Below are 17,056 nucleotides of genomic sequence, written 5' to 3'. Positions count from 1 at the left end.
TGACATATACAACCACCACCCTTCCTTCCATCCATCCTTCCATCCATCCTTACATCCATCCTTACATCTCCCCCTTCTCCCCCTTCTCCTTCCCCTCCCGCTGCAGCTCCTTCATATGCTCCTCATGATCACCAACCTGCTGCCGATCCGCCGCAATGTTGCTCTCGCCATGACTAGCAAGGTCCTCGCGCCATCTGCCCTCGCCCTTTTCCTGCTCCTTGAGCTGCTCCTGCTTTGCGGCTTCGACTTGTTCGGGGGTGCGTGCTGCGTCTTCTTTGATGCGCAGGGAGGGTGTAGTCATGAAGGTGCGGCGCGTTGTGAAAGGTGTGGTGAATGGTGTGCGCGAGGTGGAGATGGGGGTGCGCAGGGAGCGGGTTGCTGTGTAGAGGGCGCGGGGTGCCATTTTGATGGGTTTGAGAGTTTGAGAGTTTGAGGTTTAAGAGAGGGGGATGTGTGAGGTTTGTGGTTTGAGAGAGAGGTATTTAGAGGTATGAGAGCAGAATTGAAGAGGTGTGAAGTGTTTTGTTGTGCAAAGACGGATGTTGCTGCCGCGTTCTTGTGGGCAGCGTCATTGGCTGTGACGTCATTGCATGGGTGCAAGACTGAGGTTGCTCCACGCAGATGCCGCATCCGGTGGAGCTGCAGCATGGGCACGTCACTGGTGGTCGTGGCTTCGAAATTGGCTTTTTTTTTTCTCTTTCGATTGTGGGGTATATACAGTTGGATGCCTGAGATGCGACTCCCAATGCTATGATGCTGTGATGTGATGCTCCCTGTACGCCCTGGATTACCCTCGATAGCTACCTGATGTCTCTGCCTTTGGCATCCCCTCATCGTGACTATAGCCTGTCCGCGTGATATCTGCGTCTATCCTGTGCTGTTCTTAGGTGCGCTGCCTCCACCGCTGCTCTTCTTGTCCGGCGCGCCGCCATTGCCGCCAACGTCTGGGCTGTTGGGTTCGCTGACCTTCTTGTTGCCCGGGCTGGCGTTCAAGCTGTTCTGTGGGCCTCCAGCCTCCTTCTCAGCGGTTGCCTCTGCCTCCTCAGGGCTGGTCTGTTTAGGGTCGAAGGCAGCGTCGGAGTGTGCGGCGCCATCGTCGGAGCCAGACTTGGCGTACTCAGTCGATCGGGGCTTCAGCGAGTCTTTGTCTTGCGCATCTTTTTGAGCGAAGCGTGTTGGTGTTGTGCTGAGGAAGCGAGGGCGAACGATGGCTGCGCGAGAGAAGGTTGCGCGTTGTACGGCGCGTGCGGGTTGGATGCGGAACATGGTGAGGTTGCGATGTGCGACAGGTCTTGGTTTCCGAATGAGTAGATTGGATGTATTGAGTTTGAGGTTTGGGAAGCCGAGTAGTTGTGGGGTCAGAAGCAATTGACTATCTTGAGATCGCGGTGACGAGTTGATGCTGTAGCTCGGAGCTTGTCCACGGACCCTCACATTGACGTCAGCTCCACCAAACTGCAGCCGAGGCCGCTACCCACGTGACACACGACGCGTCCATCGTCTGAACTACGTTCCGACCATTCATCCGCGGCACGACATCTCCAATGCCGTTGATATGGTCTTTGACTTGACCGATGACTTGTATGTCCGAGCGAGTCGACGCGTTCAACCCCGGGTCGGGGAGTCGCGTTGATCTCCGACCGCCGTTCCCCGTCGCCTGTGACTAGGCGTCTCCAGGCTTGTTTGGTACAAGCTTTTCGTTCAACAGGCAACATCCCGCCAGACCCTACACATTGGATCGAACATGAGACAACTCCAAAGTGTCAAATGTACAGAACACCAGGAATCGAATGACATATTGTGGTCTTCAAGTCAGGCCGATCATGATGCTGGGACGCACATCGAACCTGACTCTTGCATGCTTACCGAATTGTGCATCTAGCTGTCTTCAAGACTCATCGACTTCTCTTGCAGAGTCACAATCTTCCCATACGCCTTCCGAGTCTGGTGTAGCTTACAATCAGTCTAGACTCATCCCAGGGTACTCCGCAGGCTATGGCTGCACGCCTGATGACTGACCTAACACCTTAGGAGTTGTTGCATGAAGTAAAAAAGGACCTTTCTCTTCATTGCACGTTCGTGATCGACGACCCCATTGTCCATTCTCTTTGACCCGACCTGGCGCACGGAGCACCAAGTCTTTACGCCTTACATAAAGAAACGCTTGTAAAGATCGAAGGGTTACAGCTGCGCCAACTGGTCTACTTCGACGTACTCAATCGATCCCAGATACAATCCCAAGTATGCCTGTCTCGACGTGGATACCGCCGCCGCCTCCAGACCCCGACACCCTGGTCAACCCAGCGCCTTTCGAGCCCTTCCCGCTCATCCAACTACGCGCCGGCAAGATCAAGAAGTCGCTTGGAAACGGCAAGATCGAGTCTGCCATATACAAAGGACCGCTGACGGGCCCAGTCGAGATCACCGAGCTGGGTATTCCGACCGATGAACATGCATTCCATCTGCACGGCGGCCAAGACAACGCCCTCCTCCACTACTGCACATCGCATTACGATGAGTGGAAGAAAGAGTTACCCGCCTCAGAACACCATTTCAAGCCCGGTGCGTTTGGCGAGAACCTATTCAACACTGAAGTCAGCGAGATGAACTTGTGCATTGGAGATCGACTGGCCATCGGTGACATTATCGTCGAAGTCAGCGAGCCACGCGGACCTTGCTACAAGCTCAACCATCGCTTCGAGGTCAAAGACATGGCCAAGCGCACACAGACGCTACTGCGGACAGGCTGGATGTACCGTATCATCAAAACCGGTACCATCACCGCCGGCGACATGATCTCTCTACTCGAGCGACCGCATCCCCAGTGGACGGTCGCCAGGGTTATGTACTACCTTTTTATCGAAACAAATAACGTGGAGATGATGAAGCACATTGTGCAGCTGCCGCAGCTTGGATGGGACATCAAAGGAGAATTCCAGAAACGACTGAATAGAGGTGTTGTCGAAGACCACAATAGTCGACTATTTGGTGGCGAAGACGAGAAGATGGATACTTGGAATGAATACCGCCTTATCGAGAAGCGTAGGGAGACGAGTAATGTCACAGCCTTCATCTTCGAATCCATTGAAGACATCCCAGAGCCGGCGCCCGTCGAGCCAGGTAGCCACGTACGGCTTAAGCTTGGAGGAAAGTTGGTACGCGCCTACTCCGTCGTATGCGGTACCTCAAAGCGTTTCGAGCTCGGTGTCGCTCTAGACCCAAGCAGTCGCGGCGGCTCCAAATACCTCCACTCACAAACCAAAGTCGGCGACATCCTCACCGTCGGCCGCATCACAGCGAGTTTCCCCCTCGCCAAAACCGCAGACCGACACATCATCATCGCAGGCGGTATCGGCATAACAGCCTTCATGACAGCGTTTACCTACCTCCAAGACGCAAACCAAGACTTCCATCTCCACTACGCCGTCGCAGAAGAAATCCCCTTCGCCGCTCAAATCGCCGCACTAGGCCCCAAAGCAACAATCTACAACAAATCTCGCGGCCAACGCCTCGACCTCCCCGCCATCCTATCAAAAGTCGATCTCCAAACCCACATCTACACCTGCGGCCCCCCACGCCTCATGCACGCCGTTGTCGCGACCTCAAAGACGTACGGTATACCCGAGTCCTCTGTCCACATCGAAGCGTTTACGGTAGCTACATCCGGTGATCCGTTTACCGCGGAGCTTGAACAAAGCGGCAAGACGGTGGAGGTGCGTGCTACGGAGTCGCTGCTTGATGCGCTGAGGGCTGTGGGTATGGACATTGATAGTTCGTGCGAGGTGGGTAATTGCGGGACGTGTAGGGTGGATGTTTGTGGGGGGAGGGTGGAACATCGGGGGACGGGGTTGTTGGAGGAGGAGATGGAGGAGGGGGCCATGTTGAGTTGTGTTAGTAGGGGGGTTGGGAGGGTTGTGCTGGATTTGTAGGGGGGTGGGTGGTGTGAGGAGGTGATGGGGTATCTTTGTGTTGCGTAGAAGCGACGGATGGATCTGTCGAAAACAGTTGATGGAGTAGCATGTTTAGAATTGATATGAGTAATGTTCTCGGATTCTTTCCAATAATTGGAAATGCAACATCTCAAAGACCCAAACGCCATACCAATGCAATCTCTAATCAATCATCCCACCGCATATTCAATACCAAATATTCAACTTCCTTACTACTCAACCCCTTCATCTCCCCTACCGCCTTCTCCGTCTCACACCTCTCTTCCTCACCCCCAGCAACTTCGAGTCACATATTCCCATTAAACCACCACGACGCAGCGACTGGCCAGCCAAAGATGACTGCGTAGAAGGGGAAGTAGCTGAATGACTGTTAGCGACATGTTCCCAACGAGAAGGATAGTTGGAGAAGGATGGTTAGACAAGAAATGAACGGACTTACACAGCACTCGTTTTTACCAGTTTCCTTGAGAGATCACCCGCTCGCCATGCGTGAGGCGTCATGGTAATTGGGTTGCGAGCGAAGGGGTGGGGCTCTACCATGCTGCGGGAGAGAGTGCGCCAGAGGAGGCGGGCTTGGGTTGGTGATGGCATGGGTGTGTGTTGGGGTTTGTGTGGCTGTGTGAAGGTTGAGGGTTGGGTGAGATGGAGTTGGGATGGGAGTGGCGTTAATGTAGTATTGTGTAGACAAACTTGGTGTTTTCGTCTTTCGCTGAGCGTAAGGATGTATGAGGTGTATGAAGTGGACTGTTGATCGCAGTAGTAGTTGTAATAGTTGTAGTAGTTGTCTGTGAATAGCCACCATACCCCAAAGACACCAACCTATTTATCCAACCCACAACCCAAACCTCCATCCCCATCACCCTCACCAACCCGCAATCGCACCACCAAACCATGGCGTGAGCCCTCCATCCTCTTGGGCGCCTTCTCCGCAACCCGAACGGCTGGCCTGACATGTCGGACAAGCCAGGCACACCAAAACCAACAGTCAGCAGCAAAACACAACCCGTATCGGGCAACAGACATGGAAGCTGTGGAAAGCAGTCGCTTGTTCCCGGACACTGTCATTGGTCTGGCCTCGTGCGAAACTTTGGATGCAATGACGGTGGTGAGAGGGTGGTGTGAGTTCGGTTGGGGCAGGGTCGGCGGGCGCCGACGGCATGAGTCAGGGGTGCTGCGGCGTGCTGGTGATGCGATTGTGGTGTGATACGGAAAAGCAATGTGTATGCGTGATGCTGCCTTCACAAGGAGTAGACAAGGGTTTTGTCATGGTTGTTTGTCTTTGCCTTGCTATGCGATTAACGGCTTACACATGTGAGGTGCAGGTTCGATGATGGAGCTGCGAGAGACAGCTATCGGAATGACGCACCTCGGTCGGCTTGTCTGGGCAGGGTCGCGGACGAATTTCCGCACTTACAGACACGGCGAAACTTTTGACTGACAACACCACGCGCCCACATTCCATGCTGAGAAGCTCATCCTACTGCTAAACAGACCACGACTAAAGTATTAAAATGGCGGCAGCAGTACTCGCAGGCAGCACAGGCCTCGTCGTACGTCCCCCACAACCCCCAGATAACCCCATCACGCACTCCTAACACAACACGCAGGGCTCCAACATCCTCACCACGCTCCTCGCCCACCCTTCCTTCTCCGCCATCCACGCCTACACGCGCCGCGAACTCCCCAACCCAGCCGGCTCCACAAAGCTGCAACCCATCACCTCTCCCGACTCGTCCACCTGGCCCGCCCAATTCCCGACATCCTCTTCCCCCCGCGTCTTCTTCAGCGCCCTAGGCACAACGCGCGCCCAAGTCGGCGGCTTCGACGCGCAGCGTAAAATCGACTACGATCTAAACTTAGACCTCGCCAAGACCGCCAAAGAATCCGGCGTAGACACATACATCCTCATCTCGTCCAACGGCGCGAATCCCAATGGCTACTTTGCGTATCCGAAGATGAAGGGCGAGTTGGAGGAGGCGGTCAAGGGGCTAGGGTTCAAACACACGGTTATTGTACGCCCCGGTCTGATTGTGGGGGAGAGGAGTGAGTCGAGGCCTGCGGAGGCGGCGTTGAGGAGTCTGGCGAAGGGGCTGAGGGGGCTGACGCCCAAGATGACGGATTGGTGGGCGCAGGATGCGGGGATGATTGCGAGGGCGGCGGTGGAGGCGGGCGTGAGGTGTGTGGAGGGGAAGAGGGAGGAGGGGGTTTGGGTGATGGAGATGAGGGATATTGTGGAGTTGGGGAGGGAGTAGGTGGGTGGATGGGATGGGGATGGGATGGGGATGGTGGTGTATGATACCCTTTGTGCAGATGTTTTCTGAATGAAGATATGTCGCGTCTTCAGTATTAGGTCTCCATTTCTTGACATTGATGCGATGCCTATAATTGCAGACTACAACGATAAGCGATCCCATACCACGAGATGCTTATGATCAGTCTTTGATGTGTAAAGGCCATGTCAACAGATAGCATAGACTACGACGTCCTCTTTCCATACACGCATTCTACCACAATCTTCACAACGAAGTAAATACAACACCCGCAACATTCGATGCTGATACCGACAGTCGGCATCTTAGCCCGCTCCAATGCACGCTGGACCCTTACAGCACGTGCTAGACTCGCTGCGGAAATTCACGCGGTACCTCGCGCTTTCCCCACTCTGCTAGAGGTATCTTCCGAAACCTTATACTGCCACCCAATCAGCACGACCAAATGAGACTGCGCCGCATGAAGTTCCCAGACTACCGTTACCCCTGTATCCCTCCCTCGTCTACCTCGCGCGAATTCCCTCTTTCACTTCCCGTGCAGAAACAGCCCGGCCGACCTTAATAGACGGATAGACGGAACGGAATGCCCCCCAAATCGCAGCGCAGTAGGGCTTGTGCTCAGTGTCGGTCTAGACGTGTTAAGGTCTTTTTACTCACGATTTGCGATTGAAGGGTTGAAGACTGATCTGTGGTGTAGTGCGATGAAACTCCAGTTGAATGCCAACAATGTCGGCGTCTCGGACTTGCTTGCTCTGGTGCTCTCCAGGGTTCGATCGTCATCGATATGACGGAGCGAGTAGCCAAGCCCAGAGGTCGGAAGAAGAAAGAAACAACAAGAGCTGCACTAGCAGTCCGCGGAAAGGATTCAACGGACGATAGCCAGCCATCAACAATTCCACGTACTATCCTTGCCCAAGATGAAGCCGCAAGCACATCAACACCAACTGGCCAGCCTCCTTCTTCGTCATACCCAGCATTACCATCCGAAAGCAGAGACAACGAAAAGATAGAGCAAGCCATCGTAGCAATCCGCTACCAGTACAGACCCCCTATGCTAAACCAGCCCTCAAGAATCCTGCCAGAAGCCCTAGACACCGCGTTCCTCTCCCACTACATTGAGCTCAACAAAGGCGGAAGTCAGTACGCACCGGAAATTCAATGGTTGGGTCATATAAACCAGATTCACAGCAACGCAAGGAAGCCAGCTGTTCGGCTGTCTCTTCGCGCGGTTTCCATGGCGTTTTTTGGAAAACATCATCATGATCCGAGTATTTTGATTGATTCTTGGAGGTGGTATACCGTCGCGTTGAGTGCGCAGAGGACGTCTATAGCGAGACTGAAGAATGATGCTATCCCTGATGAAGAAGAGGTTCTGGTGCCGCTTATCATGTCGTTGTACGAACTCTACGTAGGGGCGACTGCAACGGGTGCGATGTCTCACATCGCAGCAGCGGCTGAGATTATGAATATGCGGGGTCCAAGTAACTGCGGGTCAGGCGCCATCTGGCCGCTCTTCAAGGGAATTCGTAGCTCTGATGTAAGACCAAAACCCACATTCCCGATATCCACTCTACTAACACCCCCAGGCGCACAAATCCGTGGTCTTCAACCGAAAATCCGTCTACGCATCCCCAGACTGGATGACCCTCCCCTTCATCGGCAAACCACGCGACGCACACCAAACTCTCGCAGACATCGAACTCATGGTCCCCCACTGTTTCGCCATGCTCGAGATACCGGGGTCTATGCGCGTCCTATTCTCAACCCCAATACCTTCGCATGTCGACGTTCGATCTTGCAAAGAACTCGCGTGCAAATTAATCCGGCAACTGGATGACTGGGCTGCAGCATACCCGCACCTGACGAACTTATCCAGGAGTCCCGTACGGGGCGGGACACCGGGTGAGAGGGGTACGTCGACCCTACCCCTACCCAAACCACGGCAAGGATCTCCCAAACCAACCACAAGTTCACCTAATACCTTCATAGCACTAATCGCCTCAAACTACATGGCCGACCGCCTAGTCCTAAGCATGCTCATGTACAAAACACACACGGAAGCCTCAGCCCCCATCGAGTCCCACGAGATGCCCACCAGTCATTACTTCGACGTGGCTACAAAAGCCACGACGGATATCATGGAGGCTGCGGCGGAGATCGAACAAGCCCAGACACCCGGGTTTGACCTACTGAGGAGTATTGCGCCTGTTATGGCTGTGGCTTTTGCGGCGCCGACGATGGAGCTGAGGAAGGATGCGGTGGATACGATGACGAGGTGGGCGAGGAGGATTGGGGGGCTGGGGAGTATTATTGGGGCGATTTGAGGGGGGGATTGGTGGGAGGTGGATGGATATGGCAGCGGAAGTCTGGATTTCTGAGACGCGCATTTGAAGTGCGAAAGTGAGGCGTGAGTGGTGGGGTGCTCTGATGCGGTATTCTTCTGCCTGCTGCCTGTGGTCGTTCGCTTGGGCCAGCACTCGATGCATGGCCGCCTCCAGCTGCTTCTTCCGCAGAGACTCAAGACTTTTTCGCTCTTCCTTTACGATGATGACAGGGCTCGATGCCATGGTTTCGCCCGTCGCGCGCAACGGCGAGTGCTCGCTGTCGAATGGTTGGACTAGATCAACGCCGATGTCTTCAAGTGGTGGGAAGCCACTCGAACGCGAAGACCTTGCCGGCGATTCTTCTGGGTCTTCTACTGGTGCAATCTTTGGACTTGGAGGTCTGAGTGGTTACCAGTCGCTTCCAGGTGGCCGCGGTATGATCGTTGGTAGAGCGCCCCTAGTAGTATTCGGGTCGGTACCGACTTCGAGCGACCGCTCACATTCAAGCTCTTTCAAATCGGCCAATATCCAACCGTCTGCTTTTCGCACATCTGCAGTCGTCACATCGGCCTGTCCTGTACCCCTGGACCATTCGCATCGCTCCCTTACTGCGTCGCCCAGCAACGTCTTTACCCATTCGACTCGACCTCTTGAGATGACTGATAAATCAGATAGCGCCATCACGGGCGTGGAGGCAATAACGGTACCAGGCCGCGGTCGTATTCGGACAGGAAATGCATGGCGAAGCTCCGTACTGGACCGATCCTCTAAGATGTTCGAGGCGATAGTCTGGGTTTTAGATCCAGTCATTGCGGCGGTGGGGAAGTGTGGGCAATCCAAAGCGGTGTTAGGCGACGAAATGGAATCTCGTTTATTGGGTGGAAGATGTGTAAGAGAATTGGAATGGCGCTACTTGCTATAGGCCCAGAACGTCTGTACCCTTAACTTTCTCTGCAGAACCACAGTATAGAAGATTCCGCTCCAAGGCTTTCCGATATGCGATACTCCTCTCTTTTTAAGAGTATCTTCTCGCGTATAAATAGTATGAAATGCGACAGGTGTGGTTGGCTCGTCGGTTCTGGGTCGTCTCTGGGTCATCCAAGATTTTGATCCAAAGTATCTCATGTTTGCCAGGCTTCACATGTACACGCATGTGTTTATAAAGGTATCTACGCCACCTGGGCATACAAGCGCACTCCGGTGGTCACACGGTGCAAAATCTTAACTCTTTGCTGCGACTCTCCAACCCCCCATCACAAACAACAATGACACACCTTCGCATCGGTTGCCTGACCCTCCCAGGCGCAGGCACCGCCACGCTTCGAAACATCAACAAAAACTGGAACCTCTGGGACGCAAGTCATGCTGTGCCTTACGACCTACATCCCCACGGCGAGCATCGTGCGAACAAATGGTCTAGGCTTTTCCAAATTCGACTGGAGCGTCTTGTACTGCTCACGAACGCACGAATGAAGGATTGTATCCTAGAAAAGATGCGCGATGTGGTGTACTTTAGACATCAAGGAAGACGAAACCGGTTGTTGTGCGTGACTGTTTGCGACCTCGACAGGCTGTACCGTCGCATCAGGCGCGAACAAATGAGGTTGATCAGTGCGGTGGAGAGAGCAGAAAGATTGCTCTATCGGCAACATGTGGAACAGGTCAGACGATTTGCGTTGGTTGTTCAAGATCTGCGTCGACTGGCCGTAGCCCGGCAGCAGCTATATGACAGACCGGCTCCCGCATCCATCGACGACGCCTCTTAGCATTGCGTTCACATGTCAAGTGCGACAAAAAAGGATGACGGAACATCGACAACACCCTCGCATACCAAGCGTGGACATTACCATGCCTTCAACCCCATTAACCTCCTTTGTCACCCCATTGTCGTCTTTGTCCACTATCTCACAACGCCATCTTCTTTCACCACCAACACCACCCCAACCGCAAATACCGCCTCCAACACCGCAAACCGCCATCACGCCCACCAAACACCATCGCTAGCCCATGGCCTCCCCTTCATCTACATGCTATTCAAAACTACCAATTTCTACCCTTTGGCCAAGATCGAAGAAAGAACAGCTGAGGAAATCACACGCGCAATGTCGGGAAACCCACCATACCCTACGGGCTACCCGTTCCTTCCTCCTTCAAAAACAAATCAAAGTGCGATGGAGCGTCTAGCTGAGGTTAGGAAAATGTTAGCGCAGCAAAAGGAGGATAGAAAGAGCGGAAGTAGCACGAAAAAGATGCAGTCGAGAGGCCTTCCTCCCACCCCGCCAAAGCACGCTCCAGGTGCTTGGGGAGGTTTGGAAGAAGCCAGGAAACTCATCGCTTCGCAAATGGAAGGGCAAAGGAGGATGAATAGCAGCGAGACGCGGCCGCCGAAAGTAAGATATCCGTCGTCATCAGTGTCATCGGTTTCTAGCGATGGTTTGCTGGGGTCATTGCAGGGCAGCTCACGACCGCAAGGCCCCTATCCTCCGAGCTTACCATCGCCGCTTCCGAGGCATCATCCACGGAGTCATTACACGAGACACCTAGGGCCTTCCCCGGATGAGTCATCACGCAGTTCATCACCAACACGCGCGTCACGACGACCTTTCTCATCAAGCCGTATTAAAAGCGATTACGAACAGAAGGTACACCGACCATCACAGCGACGAGACCGAAGCTGCACACCGATGGACGAGGTCTTTGTCCAGGATATCACGTGGCCGCCTTTTCCTGGATGGCCGAAGGATGTATCGAGGGATGAGGAGATGAAGTTTATTGAGGGCGAGATAGAACTTTATAGGATTAGAGAGGCGTATGAGAGATCTGTTGGACGGAGACTTGTGGCTAGTTATCGGAAGAGGGTGCTTAAGTATGAGAGGGATGTTTTGACTTGTAGGGTTGATAGAGAACGGAGACGGACTGAGAAAAAAAGTGGGAGGGTAGGTTGATGATGCTGGGAGAAGATTGTAAATTATATTCCCTTCCCATGATACTACGATGACGCAGGATATACGCGCCACTCCAAAATGCCCATATTCATGTCATGTCTCCACAACCTGATTTTCGTGTTTGTGGGACAATATCGTTTCTTTCTGCTCCTTTGTTCGGTGCTAAAGAACCCTTCCTCTTTGATGAACAATGCTTTAGTACCTACCGTATCTCGTGCTTTCGTCAATTCTTCAGCTCTATACTTACCTAGGTACTTGAAGTCAGTACGTCGGTCTCAGAAGCCAAGGCTCTCGGTATCTCTTCACGGCGCACTAGTATCCTGATCATGTCTCAAGATTCATCTGAAGATGAAGCGTATAGCTTTGAGAATACGGTAAAGTCCATACATCGTTATTGGAGCCACTTCTTTTCAGAGACTCCATTCAAGCCACCCTCGGAAGCGCGGATAGGATCAATGTACTTTGCTCGTCTTTACCTTGAGGCTCTGCAGAATCTGGCTAAGTACACAGCACATCATGGCTGGTATGACAATGTAGAAGCGCGCGGGGAGCTGATGAAGACGCTTCATCGCCGCGCAGAGGCAGAAGGCATCGAGGGAGGGCTAAGCAGGGACGTCACCGTCGATGATCTAGTCGAAACCTGGCAACGAGCCAAGCGTAGCAAGGAAGAAAAAGATGCAAAAGAGGTGGCGAATGAGAACTCGGCCCGATATGGCTACAGACCTGTCGACGACCGGACGACTGATCACAGTCGTAGGCGTAGGTCGAGATCGGGCCGAGTGGATGAACGAGACAACGACCTAGGATAAAGAGATAGAGGAAGGCATATGCCTCCGGGTGACGACAGACGCAGCCTTCCAAGAAGGTCAGCAAGCGACCCGTCATACCATCGCAGGCTGCGAACCGGCCGGGGAGGTCGAAGTCGTTCTCCTGCTCGCGAAAATCTTCCGTCCGCGCCTAGTGCATCATTGGCCCCAGCACCACCCGCCTCACCGGGCATATCGGTAAAAGGAGCCACCAGCCCTATGACTGACATGCAGGAGTACATTTGCGGTACCTGGAATCTGAACAGCACGCTCGACTTCTTCACGCCGCCACTCCCACCACAGCCAAGATACAGATCAATGGATCCAGGGCTCACCAGAGCCTTGTACCTACTAGCCAAGACGACGTCCTCTGTGGACACAGCACGCAATGCGCTGTTCACACGGCTTAGTGAAATTATGGCACGAGACCCACCTTTGCGGATTGATGAAGTTGAGGCTGGAGATGTTGACAAGGCGCGGAATTATGTGATAGAGAACATGGAAGTATGGGCTTTGAGAAGATACAATGCTTCAGCAGCGAGTCGGAAACGCGATGATGAAAGGTGGGAAAGGCACAGAAGAGAGTATGAGAGAGAATACAGGGACACGTTGCGGTCGAGAGAAAGGAAGAAGAGTGAAAGAGCCACTGAGCGTCGGTTGATGTCTGTAGCCCGATATGACAGTCGAGATGATAGGCCGCGCAGTCGTTTGAGAAGCTCTGTGGGTAGATCACCAAGTCGTTACCGACAGCGAAGCAGAAGTCCACCTCGACCACGCGATCGTGAGAGACGTGCGACAAGCGTCAATAGGCGATCCAGCCCACCACCGCATCCTTCGCAGCAGCGAAGTCGTCCGGTCGAGCAGCCAGCCTATCGCGGCGCAACCACTGACCACTTCAGTGCATACGCCATTGAGACGCCCGATCTAGTTGCCGACCCACCTGGTGCCACTTTCGACGAGAAACTTGGACTACGGGATGAGGCAGTGCAATTGCTTGGTGCGCAAGAGGAATACTACGAAGCTGTGAGGAGAAAATTGCTATCTCGATACATGGCGAGAGTGCACATGTATGAGAGAAAGGTGATCGAGACAGAGAAGCGTGTCGCTGGTGGAGAAAGAACGAGGTACAACAGAGATGATGAAGGAAGAGGTAGGGAAACTAGGCGTCATGAGAGGGAGAGAAGCTATAGCCGGCGAAGATAAGATGACTGCTGAAGTCCGTATAACGTCTCGCTTCTCTTATTTTCAAATGCGAAGAGTGACCTTCGTTAGTTAGCAGGCAGATTCGATCAACCTTCCAGAAGCTCATGCATTGTCATTAGTAATGAAGCGCCATGCTCATCAGTTTGCTTTCACTCTAAACATACCAAAATCGCGAACACTCAACTGCACTAGCCCGGAATTAGCCCTGGAGCGCTTGAGTACGCGCACACTTTTCATTCGCAGTCACCGACCGCGTTCAACCTCTACAGACCTGCCCAGATATCACACTATGAACACCGATGCCGATAGCGAGAACACCACACTTGCACATTCTCGTCAACGCGCGCCGTATTATGCTCCGACGATCATTGATGACGAGACTTGTCAACTACAAGGCGCCCGCCTGGACGTGTTTAGCGATATCCCAAAGAACTTACACTCTATGTTGGACCTGCCTCTACGTCCGGCCCCGAAGCGCCCTGCGGACGCACTCATTGCTCGCGAAGACCGCAACACTAAGCGTGCTCGCGAAAGCCAAGACTCAGACCAAGCGGAACCGGGAGATACTAGAATGACTGGAAGTATGGTGGACCGTACGCTAAGCCCTGAGATGAGTATGCGTAACCGAGATATCTTCCGATCCGCACCGCGCTCTCAAGATCGCCGTCGCCGTTTGACCGCATACGAGCCTCAAAAGTCCAACGCAGAGCCGGATCCGCACACTGCCTCCACGCGTAAGCGAAAGGCCGAAGACATCGGAGACCGCATCGACTTCCTGAACTTCGGATACGATGGAATAGAGCCCAAGACGCCGGAAGAGAGACTGATGAAGTACCGGGCAGATGTTGAGATATCCAAGTTGCATGCAAAACGCTTCAAGGTCAGAGAAGAACTTTATGCCGACAGGGAGAAATATCATTTCGCCAGAGAAAGCCAGCTTTTGGCAGAGGGTAGAGCAAGGGTTGCGCAGCTCTTGGCGGATGTCGAAGAATCTCGACTAAAGAACAGGAATCAAGCCAATGCTGCAGTGACCGCGGAGAAGACAGGGTCGGGGTAGTGGGGAGATAGTAGTCGCAGGGTGAATGGACATGGTGATGCGAGGAGGAGGTCCGTAAGCCGAAAGAGGCGGTCGATGGAGCTGATTGACGCTTCACATGGCTTGTGCGAGGCTTTATGGGTGGCTGTATGAACTATATGAGAAAGTTGGATGTCATGTCGAGACCGTGGGACTTTGGCACTAAGCAGTCTATTGTAGTTTAGTGGGACGACTTATCTCAGTAGCAACGGCTGTTACGCAAAGATGCCACTAATATCTCGTGCGAGCCGGTCGCCTTCGTGTGCGATGTTCACATAAGCTGGGCACTGGAGGAGACGGCAGTTGTCTTTGTCCATCAGCCTTTGAGTGGACAGCAGGCTTTGTTCGCTTAATTGCTTCTCTTTCAGCTCTCGAAATGTACATTGCTACCCCACTAAAAACGATCGCGAACTAAGGGTAGATGTTACTGATAGGCCCTGCTCTTCTCAACCCATGCAACGTCTCGGATTTTTGACCTTTGCTCTGCTCCGTGATGGCATCTAGATGGGCTGACCGACTACATGAGATACCTTCTCACTGCGAACGAATATGCAGGAACTGGAAGCTTTCGTCGCCTAGCAGCTTCTTCGTACCTCCTGTAAAAGCGCCAACAGCGTGTCCAACGTAGCGTAGTACTTTTGAGTACGGTACGGTATACGTCGTACTTTGAGCCGTACGTACAGAAGCTGTCAGGGGCCCGTACCGTAACCGTACATGGTGACGGTGAAGGAGACGTACTACGGCTGGGTACGGTTGGGTGGCTTGGCACAGTCAAAGCTGTCAGGGGTGACAGCAGAAGGCATATAGACGCCCTCTACCCACCCCTTAGGCCCCCCTAAAGCTACCCCTGACAGCTTACGCTCTCTACAACCACCCAAAACGCCCGCTACAATGCCCGAACATTTACTTCTTGGCAGCGCGCTAGGCCTAATTAGGCAGTACGACGTACGCATGGCCTAACCAACCGTACTACGGCTGCCAACGTATCGTATATACAGCCGTACGTACAAGAGATGGAACAGGGCCGTACGTACCCCTGAGTGCTCTCAACAGTACCGTATTACGTTACGTTGGACACGCTGAGCGCCAAGCCCCGAATCGTTTGAGGATTGGGAGTTCGTCAAAACACTAGCAATGTTTTCTGAAGAAATGAAAGGAAAGCTGTTGCCTGTGGCGCGTGAGTGCTTACGAATTCACATGCAGGCAATGAAGAAGACGGGAGAGCAGCCTGATGCGAAGGATCTGTGGTTCGCAAAGTGTATGGCAGCCAGAAGATTGGAAGAGGCCAAGAATAGAACGGATGAAGATCGACGGAGGGACGAAGTGATCAGGAAAGAAGGTGAACTGATCGCAATGAGAATCCAGGTAGTCAAGGAAAAAGAAAATAACGGTGTAGCCTGCGAAACACAGGTTGGCATCAACGAAGGTCTGCCCGAAGCTGGGGGCCAAGAGGCGACCAGGTGGACAGATCGTTCGAACTTGCCTCTGGGACAAGATGGCCGACCCGCACGTACCAATGAAGGCAGGCAACCATTGACGGATCAAAGAGGTGAATCCATGAGAAGGCATGGTGAGTATCTCTAATCGGACGAGGACGCGGGACACAAAGCGCCTTCACGCCATCAGAGATTCGCAGGTCTCGATGGAGATCATTGTGAGTTGGAAGACGTTCCTGACGATCCCAAAGACGCATCTTTCGACGACTTGCAAGCTTTGCATGTCGAGAAAGACCAGCTATACGAAGCACAGGAAGACTACTACTGTGCTTTGAGACTCCAAATACTTGCAAGATACCAGAGGATGCATATGAGATACTCAAGAGACGTAAGAGCCATAGAGAGCAGGGCTGGAAATAATCGAACCGGTGAAGTGGCAGAGTCGAGAGGCATAGGTACATCGGGCAGGAAGAGAAGGAGAGTTACTAAAGCTGAAAAGCGAAACGGGCGTCACACTTCAAGCCGACGTCATGGACCAGATGACGGAGTCGGTGAGATTCATGGTATAGATCAGTCCGACATCGAAGAACGTATCAGCCTCTACAACTTCGGCTATGCACCCGTGAACGAGCATTTGACAAGAGAGGAAGAGATGCAATTGCTGCCTTTCGACATCGACATAGCCGAGATCCACGCGAAACGATACGAGCTACGAGATCGTTTCCCGGGTGGGTATAGAAACTCCGACACTTCGCTTATAGCGAGTGGTAGAGCTTTCTATGCGGCTCGTCGGCTGAAGCTGTGGAAGATGAGACAAGACGCTGCGGCCAAAAGTACTCGAGTCGAGGATGAGGATCAGTAGGTAGATCCATTTATGAGGCGCGAAGGCGTTCCATAATCGTCCCATGATGGGAATGGCTGCGGTTCTGGTATGTTTGGGCCGATTTAGCCTAGTCGGTGCCGTAGCGCGCACCCCTAGGGGGGTGAAAGGCGTCAAATAGGCTATCAGATCAATGAGGTGCTGTCAGGGGCCTATCATCTGAAGTT

General features: G+C 53.2%; 6 protein-coding genes across 6 annotated transcripts; 4 read left to right on the top strand and 2 right to left on the bottom strand.

Moving 5' to 3' along the window:
• Window positions 1-61: 61 nt before the first annotated feature.
• J4E93_007199 (uncharacterized protein) lies at window positions 62-587 on the bottom strand (the record flags this gene model as incomplete). Its single annotated transcript, XM_049345109.1, has 3 exons — window positions 62-378; window positions 538-545; window positions 583-587. The coding sequence occupies 3 exons, from the start codon at window positions 585-587 to the stop codon at window positions 62-64; spliced, it is 330 nt and encodes a 109-aa protein (XP_049198034.1).
• Window positions 588-867: 280 nt separating this feature from the next.
• J4E93_007198 (uncharacterized protein) lies at window positions 868-1,266 on the bottom strand (the record flags this gene model as incomplete). Its single annotated transcript, XM_049345108.1, has 1 exon — window positions 868-1,266. One exon carries the CDS (start codon window positions 1,264-1,266, stop codon window positions 868-870), a length of 399 nt encoding a protein of 132 aa, XP_049198033.1.
• A 977-nt stretch (window positions 1,267-2,243) lies between these two features.
• On the top strand, window positions 2,244-3,929 carry J4E93_007197 (uncharacterized protein; the record flags this gene model as incomplete). The annotated part of the gene is made up of 1 exon (XM_049345107.1): window positions 2,244-3,929. One exon carries the CDS (start codon window positions 2,244-2,246, stop codon window positions 3,927-3,929), a length of 1,686 nt encoding a protein of 561 aa, XP_049198032.1.
• Window positions 3,930-5,461: 1,532 nt separating this feature from the next.
• Window positions 5,462-6,202, top strand: J4E93_007196 (uncharacterized protein; the record flags this gene model as incomplete). Its single annotated transcript, XM_049345106.1, has 2 exons — window positions 5,462-5,500; window positions 5,558-6,202. The coding sequence occupies 2 exons, from the start codon at window positions 5,462-5,464 to the stop codon at window positions 6,200-6,202; spliced, it is 684 nt and encodes a 227-aa protein (XP_049198031.1).
• An 802-nt stretch (window positions 6,203-7,004) lies between these two features.
• Window positions 7,005-8,544, top strand: J4E93_007195 (uncharacterized protein; the record flags this gene model as incomplete). The annotated part of the gene is made up of 3 exons (XM_049345105.1): window positions 7,005-7,356; window positions 7,552-7,757; window positions 7,807-8,544. 3 exons carry the CDS (start codon window positions 7,005-7,007, stop codon window positions 8,542-8,544), a joined length of 1,296 nt encoding a protein of 431 aa, XP_049198030.1.
• Window positions 8,545-13,787: 5,243 nt separating this feature from the next.
• J4E93_007194 (uncharacterized protein) lies at window positions 13,788-14,555 on the top strand (the record flags this gene model as incomplete). Its single annotated transcript, XM_049345104.1, has 1 exon — window positions 13,788-14,555. The coding sequence occupies one exon, from the start codon at window positions 13,788-13,790 to the stop codon at window positions 14,553-14,555; it is 768 nt and encodes a 255-aa protein (XP_049198029.1).
• Window positions 14,556-17,056: the final 2,501 nt, after the last annotated feature.

The sequence above is a fragment of the Alternaria ventricosa genome, assembly GCF_023758065.1.
Source record: "Alternaria ventricosa strain BMP 2768 chromosome Unknown scaffold_12, whole genome shotgun sequence".
In the NCBI taxonomy this organism is placed as follows: domain Eukaryota; kingdom Fungi; phylum Ascomycota; class Dothideomycetes; order Pleosporales; family Pleosporaceae; genus Alternaria; species Alternaria ventricosa.
Note: the sequence above shows the minus strand (reverse complement) of the source record. Positions and strands in the feature narration are given on the sequence as shown.